The 21,580-nt window shown below is 36.5% G+C and overlaps 1 protein-coding gene across 38 annotated transcripts in view; it reads left to right on the top strand.

Annotated features, from left to right (window-relative positions):
- The window catches only part of NRXN1 (neurexin 1), a 964,391-nt gene that overhangs the window by 828,016 nt on the left and 114,795 nt on the right, over positions 1-21,580 (top strand). For 26 of the 38 annotated variants that reach the window (XM_084900742.1, XM_084900740.1, XM_084900739.1 and 23 more), the window contains one exon: positions 20,850-20,939. The exons of the other annotated variants lie outside the window; for them this stretch is intronic. In XM_084900742.1, coding sequence (XP_084756868.1) covers positions 20,850-20,939 — 90 coding nt within the window. The remainder of the gene's footprint in view (positions 1-20,849; positions 20,940-21,580) is intronic. 38 annotated transcript variants of the gene reach the window in all.

The following is a 21,580-nucleotide window of genomic DNA, read 5'->3' as shown; positions in this document are numbered from 1 at the left end:
TATACAAAAAAAGCAAAGGAAAAGAATAGATATGTGGATGATAGATATGTGGAAGAGTAGGGACAATTCTTTTTTTACAGAAGAATTCAAATTAACAAATGTAGAAGGATGATAGAAGTAGACATTCAGCACTATAACTTCAAAGTATTACTTTTTGAAAACCCCGGATGTGCTGAAATTAGTGGGAGAATTTTGAGCAGAGACTAGTAATTTATGTATCTCCACCAAGGTGAAAACATAAACTTTCTGCAGATACATTCAGATCACCTTAACTAAGCAATCAAGTTAACATCACCAATAATAAGAAATATGGCCTTCATGCACCTGCTGATATGATGCGAAAAGCATTTTATATCTTTCCTATTCTTGGTATTCTCCACAGAACTGCGTGACCTCAATCTTAATCATAAAAAATGCATTGTGGGAATCTGGATTGGATCCTGTAACAGTAAAGGGATTAAGTAAACTGGTGAAACATAATAAAGTCTGTATACTATAGTTCAGAATATAGTACCGTTGTTAATTTCTTGGTTTGATGTTTGTCCAGTAGTTATTTACGATGTTAACACTGGGGGAAGATAGATGAAAGGCATGTGGAACTCTCATTACTATCTTTTACAACTTTTCTCTAAGTTAATATTTTTTAAAGAAATATTTTTCTCTAAAAATTCCTTTTAGTCAATTTTATGTAGTATAATATTCTGGGGAAAAAGATTTGAAACAATAAAACTTCTGTTTTTATAGATTTGGTAAGTGATGTGTAATTGTGAATGAATTATATATTGACATGTTCGTATGGTTATTAGAAAAGTACGTTTATTCTTAAGGAATATAAACCTCATTTCTGTAACAATTCAAAGGACTAACCTAATCTAATATTTTAGTTACTCTTCATTAAGACAGAATGACATAATAAATGCGAAAATATTTTAAGGTGTGAAGGCTTTAAATAGGTCATGCATGAAAATTTAAACGATGATGAATATTTTGTGTCAAATTTAGCCTCATGGGTTGAACAGTTCGCAATGACTTTCATCTTAAGCATTTGAAAGTCTGTTTTGCTTTCAGCCTTGGGAATTTCACTGCACTCAAGGCAACTGAGGTTCCCACAACCCCTACCATGGAAATTTGAGGCTAAATTTTTTCATGTTAAGTATTATTGTAGTAATTCGTCAGCTTGGGCATATTATTTGTACTGGTGGCCCAAATATTTAAAATGTCTATTGAGAATCTGAAAGAGAATATACATAGCTCATGTCTGGCTAGATCTAACCATTTGCATTTCCAATGAACTATTTTAGCTGGATTGGTGAGATATAAAACTGGTCAGAATAGAGGAACATTTAGCTTCATTTTTTTAATATAGTGTCAACTAATTGATAACATGTCATAATAATTTTTCAGGGTCACCTTTACTGGAGCATTTAGAAAGTCCACATAGAGTCATCAGTTCTCTCATTTATTATTTTTAGTGCTCAGTTTAGCAGAGGAGTTGGATGAGAGTGTACTTCCTGGTTGGAGAAGGAACAAACAAAATGAAGCTTTTAAAAAAGTTTTTAAAAAGTGTATCTTCATTGTTGGAAGCATTAAAGATGTCCCTTTCACCCCTCCTCCCCTTTTATCTCCCTTCACCCCACTCCTACTCCCCCCACTCCAGGCCTTCACTGCACTATTGCCTGTGCCCATGGATTATGCATAGATGCATATAAATTATTTGGTTCTTTCCTTAATCCTGACTTCCTGGTTAATCTTGTCTCCTCCTCATACCCCCGCCCCCGCATCCCCAGTTTGCCTTTCTGAAAAGAGACACAGGATGGTCATAATCACAGTGGAAAACAAAACTGGGAACAATTAGAGGAGCCTCGTGCTTTATGGAAGTAGACCCCAAATTGAACATGAAATCCGTTGGACTGATTGGATAAAGAAGCCGGTGTTGTGCCGGATTGGGGTGAGGAAGTAACAGAACTCACCCCAAAAACCTCAGACATTCCCTGAACCCATTTAAATTTCAGACAGCACCATACACTGAGCACTACATACTGGGAACTGTTGTAGTTATTTTATAAACATTTTTCTCATTAAATCTTATAAGGCAGCTTATAGTATCTTCTTTTGATAGATCAGTAACTAAACACAGATAAGGTTACTTTCCAAGGTCCCACATCCCAAAGCTCACTCCAGGGCTCTGAAGTATTTATTATGCAATGCTGCCTACACTATTTATTCATACTCCTTCTAAGAGAAAAAAAAAAAATAAATAAGTTTCTTCTTGGTCCCCGCCAGATTTCAGGATGACTAAACCTTTGTTGTTGTTTCTTCTGTTCATATATCTGAAGGCCAATCAAGGGTTCCTTGGGATTTGTAGCATGCATAAAATGATGCCATCTCCCATGGCTGATTCTCCTTCTCCTGCTTCTTCTCGTCCTCCTTCTCCTTTTTTTTTTTTATCCATATGTAGAAATGAGTGCCACATCTAAACTCTATACCTCTTAAACTCTAAAATTGCAATAGAAAAATATAGACCACATATCAAATGATCAAACTTCAAGCATACGCTAAGATAACACAAGATTAAAAGTTGGTTAAGAAAAAAGTTAAGAGAGAAGGAGTCAGACTGCCTGTGTTCAAATCTTCGTTCCAACACTTTGTAGATGTGTGACCTCTGGCCTCTTCTTTAACTTCTTTACCCTTAAGTTTACTGTTTATTCATGATAGTAGTTACTTCAGGGGTTGTTTGAAGTTTCCAAGAGTTTTTAATTTCAAAATACATAATAATTAGTATAAAACATTGTAAGTAGTAACTACTCAATAAATGTTAGCTCAACTATCTCTAATCAAAGTAGTTTGGGTCTGCAATCCTGCAGTTGAAATAGGTACTAACCTCCCCATATCAGTGTGTAGTGTATTTCCTTCGGGGAACAAATTCACCCTTTCTAGGCTGTCAGACTTGGGTCCACACACATGGAAATAGTAAACATTTCCAGAAACGTAAGGCGTGTAATTGCCTCACCCCTTTCTGCCCTGCAATCCAACCCTGAGACAGGACACTATAGAGACATCAATGGAAAGGATAGAAAATATGTTCTGTATAAATTAGAGAAAGGAGTGGTGTGTGGGGAACAGGGAAGACTTGGGAAGGACTGGAATGGGGACTGGGTGTTGGAGAATCCTTTGGATTTAGTAAGTGAGCATTAGGGAGACCATGGTAGCTGGTGAATGGGCAGCTGCATGCAGTGATGCAGTTTGGGTAGCATTGCACCAATGTCTCATCAGAGGGGATGGAGTGGAAGCTGGAATCCAGTCTGTGCTTGGGTCCATAGGCCATGTGCCATGAAGAAAGAGCTGTCTCTTTCTTCTCACCAAGCATCTTGGGAAGCCTTCTGCCTGGGATCTAAGCATCATGGGAGTCTCTGTTTTCGGTTCCCCAGGATGGTTCTCTGTAATTGGAAAACATAAGAATTATCATTCAAATAGGTATAATTCTGAGAGAAAAGAGTGTTATTAAGACTTGGGGCATTTGGAAAAGGTTGAACACAGTTTTTGAGTCGATGATGATAAGGTGAAATTAGCAATGTCCTCCCGGACAAAACTCAGGTAACTGCTGCTGGTGTGTGCCTGTTAAATTTCAATAAATTCTGAATTAATAGGTGCACAACTAAGTTTCAGTTGCACAAAATGTGCATTTCTGATTGCAACTAAATTCTTATTCTAAACAAATTAGAAGTCCCCAAACCATTTTATCTTCTTAAATTCCTAACTTGTACTATCAAAATCTTTCTTGTTATTCCACCAACATAGACACTGGGTTCAATAACAGGCACTAGTTTCGACAAATTCTTCATTCAAATATTCCCTAGTTTCCATCATTTGTGTTTGTGCTGACATTATTCTAGTGATATAAAGCCTTTATTACAATTGGGCCTCTTTTTCTATTGTCAGCTATAAAGCATCTATATTCCTCTTCAGTCCCCATTATTTTATTCCATCTGGTATATAGCTAAAATGTTTTTCTTCTTAAAATTGCTTTTATTATACCTCTTCCTGCCCTCAATTTTTCAGTGGCTCCCCAAAGTGAACTCTGGAAGGGATAGAATTTGTATGAATGAACAGAGTGGGAGGGTTCAGTGCCCTTTTCTTAGGTTTGGTATGATGTTTTATATTTTGAGATCTTACTTTTATAGTTTTAATTTATTGTTGTTTATACCCATCAAGAATATTTTTGAAAATCTGATTTTATTGATTTATGTTTTTCTACGTATTGTGTTGTTGTTATTTTGTTGTTGTTGTTTGTTTGCCCTGGCAGTAGGAAATCTAGGATTACAGGTATTTACTTTTTTTTTTCTATATTTGTTAGTTCCATTTTATACTTTGAATTTACTGTTATTTGTTCATATTGGATATACATAAAAACCATTAACTTGAAAAATGAAACATAATGATCAAAGGCAATTAAGGGATTTCAGTGTATAGCCAAATAAAAACAAATCAAAACTACAAGGTTCCTTATATTTGCCCATAATGTGTGATAAAGTTTTTCTTTACTTTTACATTTCCTGTAAAAAGGAAATAACATTAAACAAGCATAGTTTTATGAGATAATTTACTTCACTCTTAATGAGGTATGGTACTTTTTGGACTCTTCTAATTCTGAAGGTCTCAAAAGACCAATCTCAAAGCTGAAGACTATCAAACCCCTGCCGCATTGGTTGGGAATTGTATTAGTGTATTTTTCTATCTATGGGTCTGGGATTCTCTGTAATCTATAAAAACAATAGTAGCCATCATCTATTTATCATTTATCTATTAGAAACTGTTCCTGGGTGCTTTATACACAGTACATCTAGCTCCTGAAAACAATGTCATAAAGTGTTCCCAATTTACAGATGTGATATGACTTGGAAAGATTCAGTAACATGCTTTTGAGTGCCTTACTGAGATTTGGGCTTTCTAAGGGCCATAAAACCAAATAGGTTTCATTATCTCTTTCCATAAATCTTAATAGTCTTACAGATTCAGTATTTAGAAAATTTCACAAATTTTAAACTGAAAACTGTTTCTCCTGAAGCTGTAGAAAGGATACTTTTTAAATTGGGGAGGAGATGAAAGATAGAATCGGTAATTCTATCTTCCATTCCCATAGAGAAGAGACTGGGAGCTTGAGGTAGGCCTGATAAAGACTCCAGAGTCACGTGATTCGGTATGGTAAGGCCAAGGACAAAGGATAGTGGAAGAGACAATGGCCCAAGACTTTAATTTCTTCAGTAATTCATTCAAAAATATTTCTTTGTACCTGGCGCTATGCTAGGGATACAGTGGTGATTAAAAACAGATCCAGTCCCTGCTCTAATGGAGAAAACACATTTTTACATTCTTTCACAATATCGTGGCTGGAGTGCGGAGTTGATTCAGAAGGGGCAGAATGAGTGTCTGGAGCTAAATAAGGTAGAAGTGATGTGGCAGTTCTTGGACCACAGCATGGGAAGTGGGTGACGGAAGGACACTGATGCTGAAGGTGAAGGCAGAGCTCTCCCTCAGGGTTCAGGCCACCAGAACATGACAAGGGAGCAGAAGCCAAGGCAAAGACTGAGATTTCCCTCTCCCTGCTACCAAGCATTTCCCAGTTAAAAGGCCAAAGCACGGAAGGTTGGCCGTATAGGTGGAAGGAGTGAATAGCTGTCTAATTTCCAAGGAAATATAGGGGACCTTGAGATGATTGCATTCACAAAGAGCTCAAATCGTTACATTTAACTCACATTGGTGCCTCCCTCCCTTTGCCAGGCTCTTCACTGCCCCTGGGCACTCTCAGGGGAGGCTCTTGTGGAATCATTTTTTAAAATGTTTATTTAAAAAGATTTCTGAGACAGTTCCTAAAATAGCTATTTGTTTGAATAATATGAACATCCTTTAAGACATAGAATTGGTTTTTAGAGTTTTGGAAGTGGGCACAATGAGTTTTTTGTGATCACACAATAGTTATCAAATTAAAACACTATAGCATATTTCAATAAGAGAGTCTTACCTTATTTGATTATTAGCATAAATAGGGATTTATTTTATGCAGTTTATTGATAAACTCTAAAATTAAACTGGACATCTAACACTAACACTAAATTTTTCGTGCTACTGCACTTAAGCTATAGGGGTCCAAAAGTAAAGAAAATGGTAGTATCACATAATTGTTTTTAGTTTTAGAAATTTCATTTAATAATACTAAATTGCTAAGTGGTTAGAGCATCAGGCCACATACCAAAGGGTCACGGGTTTGATTCTTGATCAAGAGGGTGTACCTGGCTTGCAGGCTCAATCTCTGGCCTCAGGCCAGCCTTGCACAGGAGGCAACCAATCAATGTATCTCTCTAATGTATCTCTCTCTCCCCCCCCCCCCCCTCACTCTCTCTAGAAAATTAATGGAAAAATATTCTTGGTTGAAGATTAACACAATTAAAAACAATTAATACTAAAGATTAAATAATTTCTCTTACAAATTTATGTATAGACATAATGGAACTGTGCTGAAATATATGTATTTCATGCTGAAATCAATTACATTGTTATAATTTAAATCATGCAAAATGTAAACCAGTAGAGTTTATTTTATAACTATTATATCCACCAATGTTGCACAGAATTTTATGATTTGTAGCATACCCAGAAAAGGAGAAAATATATTATTTAACCTAAATTAATAATTAAAATGGGTACAACTTTGACATTATCATAATTCTTTGTTAACATACAAATCCAAAAGTATTCATTCCTAACATTTTTGGCAATTAGCAGCAAAATACTGCTTAATATCAAAGGGTCACGAATAAGCCAACGATATTTGATTTTAACAATATAAAGTAGTTAAAATTTTGCAAGGGCACCCGTAACAAAAATAGCACAGACTCGGTGGTTTAAACAAGAGAACATTTATTTTCTCACAGTTCTGGAGGCTAGCAGTGCAAGGTCAAGGTGTCAGCAGGGCTGATTTCTTCTGAGACCTGTGTCCTTGGCTTACAGATAGCTGCCTTCTCTCTGAGTTTTCCCATGCATTTTTTCCTATGCATGCATGCCCCTGGTGTCCTTTGTATGTCCAAAGTACTTCTTATAAGGACATCAGTTAGATTGGATCAGGGTCCACCCTAAGAAAGTCATTTTAAATTAACCATCCCTTTAAAGGCCTTATCTCCAAATACAGTCATATACTAAGGTACTGGGATCAGGGCTTTACCATATGAATTTTGAGTGGACACAGTTGAGCCCTTAACACTCTTGGAAGTGTTCAAAGGGTTCTTGTGTAGAAGATGTGAACACTGTTTATGTTCACTAAACTCAATACAGGCAGTTGGCTTACAATGACTTCAGGGGGAAATTTTTTTTTTAAATGAAGTGTTAATTAGGCCAGAGTTGTATGGACCAATTAGTTTAGCCCTCTACTTGAAAATGACACAGCCTAACTAGATATATACTGGGTTATAACAACAACAGAGAGTGGATCGATTCCAATTTTCCTGACTAATGGAGCATCAGCTTAAACTTGATAGAACAATATATGTGGTTTTGCCCCTCTCTCGGTTCTGATCCACTAGAAGAAGTCAAGATGGCTTATTTCAAGGGGGGAAACTTCAGGCAGCAGAGAAGTTCATAGTCTTATTCTGAGAGATGGAATGAACTATTTCTGCTCTATACTTACTGAGTGCTTAGGCTGTCTGAATCCTAACTGGCGATCCCTGCCAGGCTAGGAGTTATGCTGCAGTCACCTGCAGGTTCTCATATCTGCTCTTATCAGACCTGATTGGATGGGAACAGAAGTAGCCCCTAAAATGCAATTTCCCAGAACATAGGCATTTGAGAGACCCAAGAAAATATTTTATGTATTTTTAACATATTTTATTGATTTCAGAAGGGAAGTTAGAGGGAGGGGGGAACATCAACGATGAGATAAAATCATTGATTGGCTGCATCCTGCACATCCCTTACTGGGGCTTAAGCCTGCAACCAGGGCATGTGCCCTGACCAGGAATCAAATTGTGACCTATTGGTTCCTAGGTTGAGCCACACTGGCTGGACAAAAATAGTTTATTTAGGTCAATTACGTACAAAGGGGGTTTGCAAAGAGCAGTCATCACTTTAAGAAAATCCTAGATTTTATGTTGAAATTGTGCATTCTTACTTCTAAGATTTTAAAATGAAGAGGAGACAAACCTCTTCCCCATCCTCTTAACTACTTTTCCTAAGATTGAGATCTCCTAAAACCTAACCTCTGCCTGCCTTCCTCCTCTTGAAATGACTGTTAGAGAAGTGACATGTTTCAGTGGGTGGGTAGAGAGAAGCCAGAGGAATATCTACAAGGTGAGAGGTGTGACTGTATGGTTGAAGCAAGAAAGAAGACAAGATGGCAACATTAAACATATCAGAAAAATATAATGGCTTAATTATCAAGGTCTCTAATGATGATGACTGAAGTTTTCATAAATTTGTCAAAGCATTATGAAATAGTTTTTTAAAAGATTTAAAAAAAAACATACCATGTCAAAGATTTCACTGCCTTTTAAAGATATTTGCAGAGTTTGAAACGGTGATATTTTGTTTCTAATGACTCTATTATTAATTCCTTCCTAAAATCCTACAGACAGCATTTCTTTAAAAAAAAAAAAAAAGTCCTAATATGTGTCTCCTTGACAACCCTACCTTAAACATGGGACCAGGGCCATCAGTACTGGGGGACACCTTAGAGTCCATACAGTTCACCAACCTCATTTTGCAGATAGTGGGACTGCCTGCTTAAGGCCACGCAATATTCAAGTCTGTTTAGTTGCTGTGGCCCCTTTTTGCCATAAGCAATGTGAGAGAAAAAGAAGAATTTAAAACATTCTATTTGAAGTGCATCTCTTTGAAGCATTAATATTCAGATTAAAATGTCATTTTGAGACCTCAGTGATATCTAAAGTGTGCTTATTTGGGGAGCAGCTTTGTTATCATGATGCTCACAGAACCGATGGTGGTCCCTGAATTCCTTTCTTCTCAAGGCAGGTGCTGTCGGCATTTTCTTTTTGTGTGGCTCTCCCCAGTGAAGGACCTCTTTTCATATGCTCCAGTAGCCAGGCATGAACCTCTGAGAATGAATCTGACGTTGGTTGGGAGAAAAACGCAGTGATTTTGATAAAGCACCGATGGGGTTTTTGATATCACTTATAATAAGTCTAGTTCCCTGGCCTTTGTTTGTCCTGAGAAAGAAAAACAGATTTATTTTCCACTCTTCTTCACACCTACCTCAAATCTTTTCCTATGCTCAAGTTGGTGAGAAACAATTTCTGTGATCTACATATGTCATAGTAGGCAAATTATGCTAGATATGTAATGACATAAGCCTAATACAATGGCTGCTATTTATTGAAATGCTTACTATGTGCCAGGCACTGTGTTAAGAGGTTTACATATATCAGTTATTCTTCCAAATTTCCTGGATTACAGATGAGAAAACTGAAGTTCAGTGATGTTATGCTCCAGGCACAGTGTTACACAGCTAGTTAAGAGTGAAGTCAGGATTTGAACCCAGGAATTAAAGCGCTTTTTTTTTTTTTTTTTTTTTTTTCCCAATCAAGAATTTTCTTTTCACAATGAATCTGACCACATGGGTTCTTGCTTCTAGGAAATAATTGCTGACACAATACATTTTTATTGGGGTAAAGTTATTTTAGGGTTTTAAGTTCAAATCCATACTATTTGATTTATATACAAAAGAAAAAAATTGAATATTTGATTTACAGTTTATAAGATTGAGAGAACTGACAATGATGGAACAGTTATATTCCAGCCTATCCTCTGTACTTCCAGAGCACTTAATTTTTTTTAATTGATTGATTTGAGAAAGAGAGAGAAAACATGGATTTGTTGTTCCACTTATTTATGCACTCATTGGTTGATTCTTGTATGTTCCCTGACCAGGGGTGAAACTTACAACCTTGGTGTATCAGGATGATGCTCTAACTGAGCTACCCAGCTAGGGCAGAGCATTTAATCTTAAATAATGTGTTTTCAGTAGGAAAAAAAAAAAGTTTTTCTAATTGAGAAAAAAAAAATCTTCCTGAATTACTATTGCAAATGGAGACAGATTAAAGTTCTTTGAAAATGAGATTAAAATGCAACAGTAATCAGACTTATTCTTCACTGGAGAATAAGAAACTTTCTCAGTACTATGTATGTCATATCAATACTATGTATGAGATATCTTGGTTCCTCTTTCATTGACCAGCAAAATATTTATAGAAAAGATTAAAAGTCTATGCTCAACCTGGCCAGGGTTGCTCAGTGGTTGAGCATTGACTTATGAACCAGGAGATCACAGTTTGATTCCTGGTCAGTGTACATGCCTAAGTTGTGGGCTCAATCGCCAGCAGGGGGTATGCAGGAGGCAGCGGATTAATGATTCTCCCTCTTCCTCTCTAAAAATCAATAAATATGTATAATTCTGTAAAAAATAATTATCTGATTTTCATAAATTAAGAACTAGGAAAAATGACTTAGAGACTATATATATATACATATGTTCTTATTAGCTAGATAAGCTTAAATGTTATGACATTATTATTTTGAAAGTGCTTAAAATTCTGATATCTGGGAAAATGGCAAAATGCCATTTGGAAGGTAATGTGAGGTTGTTCTTACATTTCATTTTTCTTATTCCCATCATTGAGTAATGTCTATCAGTGGCCTGGTCAGTTTGGGGCTGCTAAACCATTCTTCTGTCTTAAATGCTACACATCTAGCCACAAAAGAACTCTTTAGTGTGTGTGATAACAGAGTCTGACCTTTAATTTTCAGAGTACTTCTGTATTTTGTTATCTGCTTATCTCTGCTGCTTTTCATTTCTGGCTACTGGCTTTTTACATCATATTCCATTCTCTTTGCATTAGCGACCCAATAGAAAGGCCTAGAGAAGAATATGTAAATAACTGTTTATTCCACACAGGGCAAAAAGAGCCAAAGTTCACAAGGTTACCTTTATTTCTAATCTGATGGCACGATTTCCAAAACAAAGCTTTTGAATCTAAGTAGCTGATAAGAACAGGAGCTTCTTCAAGTCTTTGTATAAAGGAATGCTAGGTAACTTCCTGTAGTCACAGAAAAGAGGGATGTGAAGGGAAAAATTCCTTAAGCCAGTTAGAAATGCCCTAAGCTTCTAATGTCTTCCCCAGAGCACCACTGAGCTCTGCAGTCCATGTTCTATGGCCTCGCGTGCCCAGCATCACAGCAGTCTCACGGGAGGACATCATTTAAATGGATGTAAAGGCCTGCTGTTTCACATAAGGAGACAGGGTGTCATCTGGAGCGTTGCCCTACAGGAACACTGTGCTCTCTCCAGCTGCATAAGCTAAATGGGCTGACTGACAGGGCACTTGGGTTGTGCCACCTTCTCTTGCTGTCGTGTTGCATTAGGATACTACATTTAATTTATAGAAAATGCTCCTTTTTAAAAATGAAATGGTGGGAATAAAACTGAAATATCTGTAAATATAGCATGAATAATGAATTAAAATTTGAAAAAGATTCTCATAATCCCTGCATCCTACACGGATATTTTTATTTTTGCATGCTGCAAAATTCTTGCCAACTTGCATTATATTTTATTTAGTAGTTTTAATATCATATTACATGTGTCACTTGGCGTGGCATAAATATTTTAACCATTTTTATTCATCTATGCAATTAGTTTGACACTAAATATATTCTATTAGGAAATGCATTTATTAAAAAAATAGAAGCAGAGGTGTATAACTTTATGAATTTTAAGCGAATAATCAATCATAAAATCTTTGGGGATTAATATCCACATAACAGCACATTTTTACCTATCATTTCAGTAAAATTTACATTGTGTGTGATCTATAAAATCCTTTGTGTTCTATCATACCTTCTTTGTCTTTTATAATCCATTACTCCTTGTGAACTTCTGTGGCAACTATAGTTTAAATGGTGGTTAATTGTATACTTACACCAAATTATCTATTATCTTAAACTTCCATTTATTATAACTTACCCCATTTGCCCCTTCACTCCCCAGGCAAAGTGTGAGCTCTTCAACAGTAAGATGTATGTGATGCATTGATATATGCCTGATACAGTAGTTTCAAAGTACACCATTGGTGCCTTTGGTGCTTATATTGACTTCATTGAGTCAGATTGCTCTCCTAATGTCCAGCTATGATATACTAAAGAAACAAAGAATTTAAGTATTAGAAATAGAGAAGGAAGATGAAGTCTTTTGGGACATGAGATACATCTAGGAAGGGTAGATGTGGGTGAATGGATGCCTTGAGTGGTTGATGAGTGGCATAAAAGGACTGGAATCTTGGAGATGTGTAAAGGAAAAAAAAACAGTTAAGAGATGGACAAAGAGAGGAAAAAAAGAAAATGTGTAATAATAGCAAAATTCACCTTAACATGCTTCAGCATTCCATCCCTCTTCTCACAAGCTAGTGAAGGGCAGTCCTCTTTTGACTCATGATTTGAACCCTCTCTCCTTTTCCAGCTTGTCACTGGAGAGGGTCAGCATTGAAATTTGGTATACTATTATGCTTGGGGCTTGTCTTCTAGGTCAGCGATACAGACAAGAAATGCCTGGACCATTTTATGTCTCACGTGGCTATGTATGGCAGGGCATTGTTGTTAAAGGAAAACAATGAAATACTGCTCCTCACTTGGACCTCAACTGTAGTAGATTTTTGATCACTTTACTTATCTCTGCTTCACTATCTTGCTCTATAAAATAGGAATAATAAAAATACCCTCCTGATACATTTTCAGGAATTTGGGGAAGGTTATTGATTTTTTGTGTGCCCAAGATGGCAATCTCACCCCAAACTTTATAAGGCAGGAGTCTGTATAGACAAGACCATGACATCTTTTATTACACAGGAGAGGACCGTAGGATCTTCATGGCTCAGGCTGTTGGAGACATTGCTTCAATAACTATCCCATGTAGTAGCTTTAGAAAGAAAATAGTTTTGGTTTCAAATGGTTCTTCTACCTATGATGCATGGCAAGGTACTAGTTATATTGTCTCTTTGAGCCTCAGGTTTTCTGTTTAAAGGTACCTATGGTCTGGGATCACTGTGAGGACTAGTAGCGTGATGCATAAAACATAAAAGCCACTCAGAACATCATTTGTCTATTTTCTGAACACACATATTTTGTAGTCCCTGCGTGTAGAGAACTCTAGAATCTAGAATCAATTTCATGAAATCATTCAATCATGATTATAGGTACTGCTACTAAATTTTGTAAGAATGCGTAACGGAAGGCTCTAGGCTAATTTAATAGGGGGTTTGATGGGTACAGGGAATGCTTTCTGGAGAAACATATAAACTACTATTTAAAGGAAAAATGAGTTAGACAGACTTCGATACTTGTGTGCGCCTGCCCATGTGTGTGGACAGAAGCATTGAGAGGGCACAGAGATACAGGAGGTTTGTAAGGTAGAGAGAATGGCACCTTGGAAGATGATTGGCTTGGTTAAAGGAATTGAAAGAAGTCCAGAGTGACTAGAATTTAAAGACTTAGAAATAAGTGATCAAAGAGTAAATTAAAGAAATAGAAGCAAAATAAATGTGTGTTGTGTGTGAATATATATATATATATATATATATATATATATATATAACATATATTACATATGCATCTTAATGATATAGCAAATAATGTAATACACAAGTCAAATATTTTATTAGAATACACTTTTTCACTTGAGGAGTGTCAGTGGTGTTCAAGATCCACTGATTTGAAGCATTGCCAGCTAAGTTAGGTATTGTATCTTATAGTTTGCATGACAATCACACATAAAGCATTTAGTTGGAAATTATGTGATAATGCTGTTTTTAAAACTAGAGTAATTTTACAGAACTATGTTAAACTTTAACTTTGCTTTATGGGCCTCAGCATACCCAAATGCCACACTCTCATTTTAAAGCAAAAGGTGTAAAACCAGACTTAAGATCTTCTCTGGAAGGATGTAGAACTCTCCACACCCCTCATGTCTTCCCTTTTCCATTGTTATGAACTCAGGAAATAAGGAACCTTCAGCAGGCAAATGGATTTGTTTTTACTTTTATATTAGTTTGAACAATCTTGGGTCCATAACATTGCTTATTCTTACCCCCCCACCCCCCCCCGCCAAAGAATATTATTATGTCATCTCAAAAACTGACAGTTTTATTTCCAGGGAGAAATTATGTATGAGGAGAGAAGATCTATGAAAATGAGAAAAGAAAATACTATGTATTAGTGAAATTCATATAGCTTGTCTCTACTGACCAATAGTCATAAAAACATGATTACAGTTTTATTTCCCTTTGTTCTCTGAGTCCCACCATGAAACTTAACTCCAAGTCAAGGACTTGTGTTTTATTACTCCTTGATGCTTACCTTGATTCTTTGAAATTACTCTTGTTTCCTTTAAGTCTACTGGTTCATACAAAACTAATATACCATAGTGTGACCAAATATCATTAGTTACATGGAAATTAAACTAGCTGGATGTTGCACCCTAAGTCTCAATGTTTAGATTTTTCTTTTTATTCTTCACCCCTGGAATCTTGATCGAAATATCCATTACTTTTAGTACCTTAGAAATTGATGACCACTCTATTTAGAGCTTGTGACTATCAGTTGATTGTGGTGGTGTTACTACAGGGGGCCTGTCTCATGTCAAAAATACCAAATCCTTCAGCCATCAGAAAGGAAACTTAATTTGGTTTTTCACATACTGTTTCATTGCCTAAAAATTACTTCATCAGAGATCTATATGTTGGTGGGGACCTTTTCTGTAAAGATACCAACATATTTAATCCAAATAAAATTAACTGGAGGATAAAGAAAAAAAAATAAGCCTAAATTATGATATTTTAACTATTCAATGAGAGGCTCTATTTTCACAAATCTAATTGATGTCCTCAGTAGACTGCTCTGATGTAGTTGATTTGTATGTTTTATAAATAGTTGAGATTCTTGTTGGATCCTTTTAAAATTCCAAAAAGATCATTATTGCTTTATCAATACCTTTGATTTCGGGAACTTGAATATACTTTTAATCTCTCCTATAAATCTAAGCTTGCTTCTTTTCTTTTTTTTTTATAACATTCTTTATATATTATTGATATTTTACAGAGAGGAGGAAGGGAGAGAGACAGAGAGCTAGAAACATTGATGAGAGAGAAAAATCGATGTAATAGTTTAAATGGTGGTTAATTGTATACTTACGCCAAATTATGGTTAATTGTATACTTAGTAGCTTTAGGAAGAAAATAGTTTTGGTTTCAAATGGTGCTGCTGCCTCCTGCGCACCCCCTACCGGGGATGTGCCCGCAACTAATGTTCATGCCCTTGACCAGAATTGAACCTGGGACCCTTCAGTCTGCAGACGGATGCTCTACCACTGAGTCAAACCGGTTTCGGCTAAGCCTGCTTCTTTTTACAATCAACAAAAGCTCTATATACCAGCATGTTTTGTATTAGAGCTCAACCCTTTCCAAAGAAAAGAAAAGGTCATCAGAAATTGTATTTCTCTTTGACTTTTCCCAATCAAGTGGATTGTTTCATGTCCTTTAAATTGCATGTAAAGTTTAGATGTTCATTAAATAAAATGAAAGATATAAAGCTACCAGATATTTTACAAATAACATTTCACCGTGAATTTGTAAAGAAATGAAATACATTTTGAGCAATTTCTTAAAATAATATCTCTCAATTACCACTCTCCATATGTGGCTTGTTAATGAAAATCATAAAGTTGAGGCCAAATGGAAGTTTATGGCAAACCTAAAGAATCTGAACTATTTTATACCCACCTTGGGGCCCAGTGCATGAATTTGTGCACCTTGAAAGGAACTGTAGGCTGAGAGGCTGTGGTGAGCAGAGGGGTGGGTTTCAGCCCATCCTCTGCACCACAGCCTGGCACCTTCCGGCCTGGCCCTGGTCCCTGCCTACTGGCAGCTCCACTCCCGTCACCACTGCTTCCATGTGCTGATGATGCTCAGCGATTGGGGCCAGCGCCAGCAGCAGGTGTGAGTGGGGCTGGCGCTGCAAGTGGGGCCAGTGCTGTCAGACTGTGCAAGTGGTAGCTGCTGCCCTGAGATCACTCCTCAGGAGCAGGGGGAGGTGGAGAAGCTCTCTGGGGTGACTGGGGCCAGCAGCCACCACTTGCACTCACGGTGCCATGCAATGAGGACTGGTGCTGGGCACCAGCAGCAGGTTTGAGTGGCGGCTCTAGCTGCAGCTATGGTTGTAAGTAGGGTCATTGCCAGCAGCAGGAGAGTTAGCTGCCAGCTCGAATTGCCCCTCAGGATCAGGGGAAGGTGGAGAAGCCTTGAGGGGTGACCAGGGCTGGCAGTTGTTGCTCTCACCCACATGTGTCAAACACAAGGCCAGCGGGCCAAATCCAGCCCGCCAGGCCTTGCAATGTGGCCCGCACCGCGCTGTCATCACTGCACTCCGCTGTCAGTTTATGACATTGTCAGTTTATGACTGTTCAGTAAACCATTCGGCCCGCGATTTAGGCTGGATTTTAGATTTTGGCCCCTTCTCTGATTGAGTTCGACACCCCTACTCTCACCCATTGATGGTGCTGAGCAATTTGGGGCCGGCACCAGATTCCGGCAGAGGGTGTGAGCAGCAGCTCTGGCACCAGCAAGCGGGGCCGGTGCCAGCAGGAGGTATGAGTGCCTGGCAGGACTGTGGTGCACAGGAGCAAAGAATTTTCAGTAACCACCAGAGGCTTGCCCCGATGACAGCGACCGGCACCCCAACATAGTCTGACACCTGCACTCACCTGCTCTACCATCCCATGGCCAATGCCCACCATGTTCTGTGCTCTGCTGCCTGCTGCTGACGTATGCCATGTTCTGTGCACGTCCTCTTGTGGTCAGTGCATATCATAGCAACTGGTTATACGGTTGTTCCACCATTGGGTCTATTTGCATATTAGGGTTTATCTATATAGATAGTAGAAGGGTTTTGGGAATTATCAGTAAAAGTACATTGCCACTGTATTCTATTTAGATGTGTCTTCATTTGGTTAACAATATATTTATGTATAATTTTGTTATAAGGAAAGTCATTAGTTTTTAATCTATAATAATAAAAGCATAATATGCTAATTAGACTGGACACAGCCAAATAACCTTCCAGAAATCATTCCAGATGTCCTTCAGGATGAAGCCTCAGCAGCAGAAGCTGAGGCAGAGGCTGTTAGTGATGATCAGGCAGGCAAGCAAAGGTGGTTAGGGGCAATCAGGCAGGCAGACAGGTGAGCGATTAAGGGGTGATGAAACAAGCAGGCAGGCAGAGTGGTTAGGGGCAATCAGGTAGGAAGGTGAGTAGTCTCTGCAGGATGGGGCCTACACCAGCAGTCAGACATTCCCTGAGGGGTCCTGGATTTCAAGAGGTTGCAGACCAGACTGAGGGACTCCCTCCTGCTTTTCCCTCCCCACCCCCCCATGCACAGGCCACTAGTTCTAGTATAAGAACAAAATAATTTTCAGAGAAAAAAAATCAACATACACTAAATTGAAGTTAGCAGCATCTGATTTTCCATTGAATCACTCAACAAAGAATAAAATCTGTGCTTTGATTTCAAAATCACATTTTTCAGCTAATAAAAACATCTCTGAACTAGAAGGCATTTCACATTTATGGACTGTGGGATAGTATAGCCACAGAATGTGAGTGCCAAAGATATGAGAGCCAATTATGTGTGTGTGTGTGTGTATCCTTTTTTTCAAAGTCATTCAAAAAGAATATATTAAGCCTGCAATTTTCTTAACCAGCATTATTTAGACCTTTCTCTCCTCTTCCATTACTAACTAACAATAACTATAATTGCCTATTTTTTATGGCCTGGGGAAGTTGTTCTTAAGCAAGCAATGATATGGATGATATTCAAATCAGTGACAATCATTAAGGAAATAAAATTATAATTTACATATATGATGTTCTCTTTAGAAAGTACAAAGGGAAGCTTACCTACATATCATCTATTATATGAGCACAAATATTTGCCTTTTTTTTTTTAATTTAGTGAATGACTTGAGGCTTAAGTGGTGCTAAAGAAACTATCAGAATTAAAAACAAGATTTCCTTCACTACTTCATGGTACAGATATTTCATAGGATGTTATATGATAGGTATTGTGCAAGCATCAAGAATGCAACAATAAACACTGTCCATAATACCTGACCTCGTGGAACTTTGGGGTTTAAGGGAAAAATATTTATTGGATATTCAATTATAAAGCCAAAGCTTGTTTCTGAAGGGTGCTAAGAAAGCATATATATTCAGGTGTCCTAATCTAACATGGAGCCATCAGGGAAGACCTCCTGAGGAAATAATGCTTTTGCCAAGAAGATTTCATTAATGAGCCAGATTTAGCTAAGGCCAGATAAGGATAGGGTAGAAGTGAGGAAGGGTATTTCAAATAAAAGAAGCAGCAAGTATAAAAGCCCAGAGAAAAGAGGAGAGCTTTAGAAGAATGGAAAGAAATCTTGTGAGGATAGAAGAGGAAGGCAAGACACTGTCAGCCATGAGATGGGATGGGAAGGCTCCAAATCATGGAAATCCTGCTCAATCTTCTTAAGAGATCTGAGATTTCATCTTGAAGGCGATGGAAAGGGTTAGACTTGCTGCTGGATTAGGTATTGGCTGACATGTGGAGCATGGGTGGAATTTATTGCCCAGAGGATGCAGAGAGCGTTGTTAATATATTGAAATAATAATTGGGCAAGAGATGATTGGCTTTCTAGATTTGGGTGGTGTCTGAGGGAATGATGGATCATTCCTGATGATGGAAATACTCTGGCATGAAAAATATCATGAGGAGCCATGTAATTATAAAGTCACCAGGCAAGTTCTAACAGTGTGAATTGAAATGAGTGTTGAGCAACAGAAAAGTCTATATAGCAAGAATATGCGTTTTTGAAGAACATTTCATCTTTGCTTATCAAATTATGCACATGACATGTTTATTACATCAATCAGATAGAAGTCAAAAACACATATTCATCAATAATCACATTTTCCTACGATAACCAATATTAAATTTTAACATACCTTTTCCAAATATATGTGTGTGCAAGCACACAAAAAAAGAAAGCAAATTTTTTGCATACTTCTTAAAAATAAAGATAGGCTTGGAATTTAAGTTATTTGTATCATTCTTTTTGTGTCTTCATTCTTAATACACCAAAAATATATTCTAATAAGATAAAATATTTTATAACATTTTAAGAATTACATAATACAGAGAGGTAGATATAAATGTTTTTATTAAACTTTATATTTTGTTCTACTTTGACATTTACATTTTAAATTAAATACTAATGTGTGAAATAGTTTCATATATATATTTTGTGAAGATAGAAGAGGAAAGCAAGACACTGTCAGCCATGAGATGGGGTGGGAAGGCTCAGATATATGAATATATATATTCATATATATGTGAATATATATATTCACACACACACACACACACACACACATATATATATATATATATATATATATATATATATATTCATAGGACAAATTTATAAGATCTAAATGATAGTACTTTTCTATTCCTCTAAAATTTGTGAGCAAAATAGTGGTGGGTTTATTGTGATAAGTATAGTGTTTAATAAGAGTAGTACATGAAAGCACTTACAAATTATTCTAAAGATGAGAGAAATTTATATCTACTTTATTCCTTAGCAAACTGCTTCAGTCTTTGCTGTGGGCATCAGTACCACTTGTTTCTTAGGCCTTATCTAAGTTATTGCCAAAATGTCTTAGCTTAAAATTTCATGTTAGTTTATTTTTATGGAGTAAAAAACTTTCAGTATACATGATGTAGCACTGAGTGGCAGCCTAGATTCTTTCTAAGTGGAGAAAACACATATTTGCAAGAATTATTTAAGGTCAATTTAAACGTGTTTCTGTCAGAAAAAAAAATTTTGTTCAAACAAGCCAGGCTCACACTTAGTTCAGATCTATGCATAGGGACCACTGTTTGAGACTTGTATTTGTTCCTTAAGCTGTCATGCTTTCTTTAGATTAGCTTAATATAAAAGCAAACATTTGAAGATATAAAACATACATATAATTTTTTTTCAAATTGCTATACATGTCAACATGTTAAGCTTTAAATGAAACTGAAGGGCACTCAAAGTCACTTTTGTCAAAGCCTTTTCCTATAATAACGTATTTGAATGATGCAAGATATATTCTCTTGTGATGTCCAAGCGATTGATAAACTAATTTGTATGTATTATACAATAACTATCCAGTCTCTGTGGTTTCTTTAAATGAGATGAATATGAATTTCTATTTTCTTACTAGGACATAAAGTATGCTAGGCCTATTTTATATGCTTCAGTGTGCCAAAGTTGTTATTAAGTTTGGTGTTCATAAATTACTAATCTGGAATCAGAGGTTGAATGTATTTTGAAAACTTAAACCTGTTTCACCTGAACATGTTTAACTAGATAATAAGAAACATCAAAAAGACAAAACCCTGAGATCAATGGTCATTTTTTTGTAAAGCTATTATATGCTGTTTAAATTGGTTGTTCGGGTCTGTCTATAACATAAGTTTAATAACCTAGCTCAAATGCAGATTTCTAATTTTCAATTAACATAGGAATAATTTTGTTTGCTAAAATAAAATAAATGAATGAATGACAAGTCTGAAACATGAAATGTTCTAGGTAGCACTTTTTAAAATTCCAAATTTCAAAAAATCATGTGGCAACTGTATAGCTCAAGCTTTAAGTATTAACTTTTAACCTTTGACCTTACAGATTTTAACCAATGAAATGTCTCTTTAAACTTTAAAGGAAACAATGATAACGAGCGCCTGGCGATTGCTAGACAGCGAATTCCATATCGACTTGGTCGAGTAGTTGATGAATGGCTACTCGACAAAGGTAAAAAACATTGATTAAAACTTCAAATAAAAAAATAATTTGAACATAACCAAGTAGTACTTCATTGTAACACTAATAAACATAAAAAATAAATTTTCCGTAAAACTAAATTAAAAACAAATTTAAAACAGTAAAATACAGAGAGTAATATTTGCATACCTTGTATAATAATTTCTATACATTTTTAGACGTACCAGCTGTTTAATAATCTTACCCTGTAAATTTAAGGTTAAAGGGACTGTTAAATATAATCCACTAACTCAATCTATGAAGGTACTCACATCAAGCATTAACCCAAAATGATAAATCATTCAGAGATTATATTACATGTTCCAGCCTTTAAATTATTAACTAAAATATATGTAGTTCTGATATCTTTATTACGGTCCTGACAAAAACAAACAAACAAAAACTCTTGGTTTAAACTCTAGGCATCTTAAATAGTGGGCAATATGGATTGCCAGTCAAAAACGAAGTCCCTTTAACGTTTGCAACCTTCTAAGAGCATTTGGGAACAAGCCCTAATTAAAACTGAACTTAAAGTTGTGTGCATGCTTTTTATGAGCAGAGAACACTCTGCTAAAACTGGATACTCAATTTGATGATATTGGTACTGTTGCTGAGGATTGCTGTTTGATGGA

Source organism: Pipistrellus hanaki (genome assembly GCF_964339955.1).
Source record: "Pipistrellus hanaki genome assembly, chromosome: 12".
NCBI classification, from domain to species: domain Eukaryota; kingdom Metazoa; phylum Chordata; class Mammalia; order Chiroptera; family Vespertilionidae; genus Pipistrellus; species Pipistrellus hanaki.
This window is presented reverse-complemented; position numbering and strand designations above follow the sequence as displayed.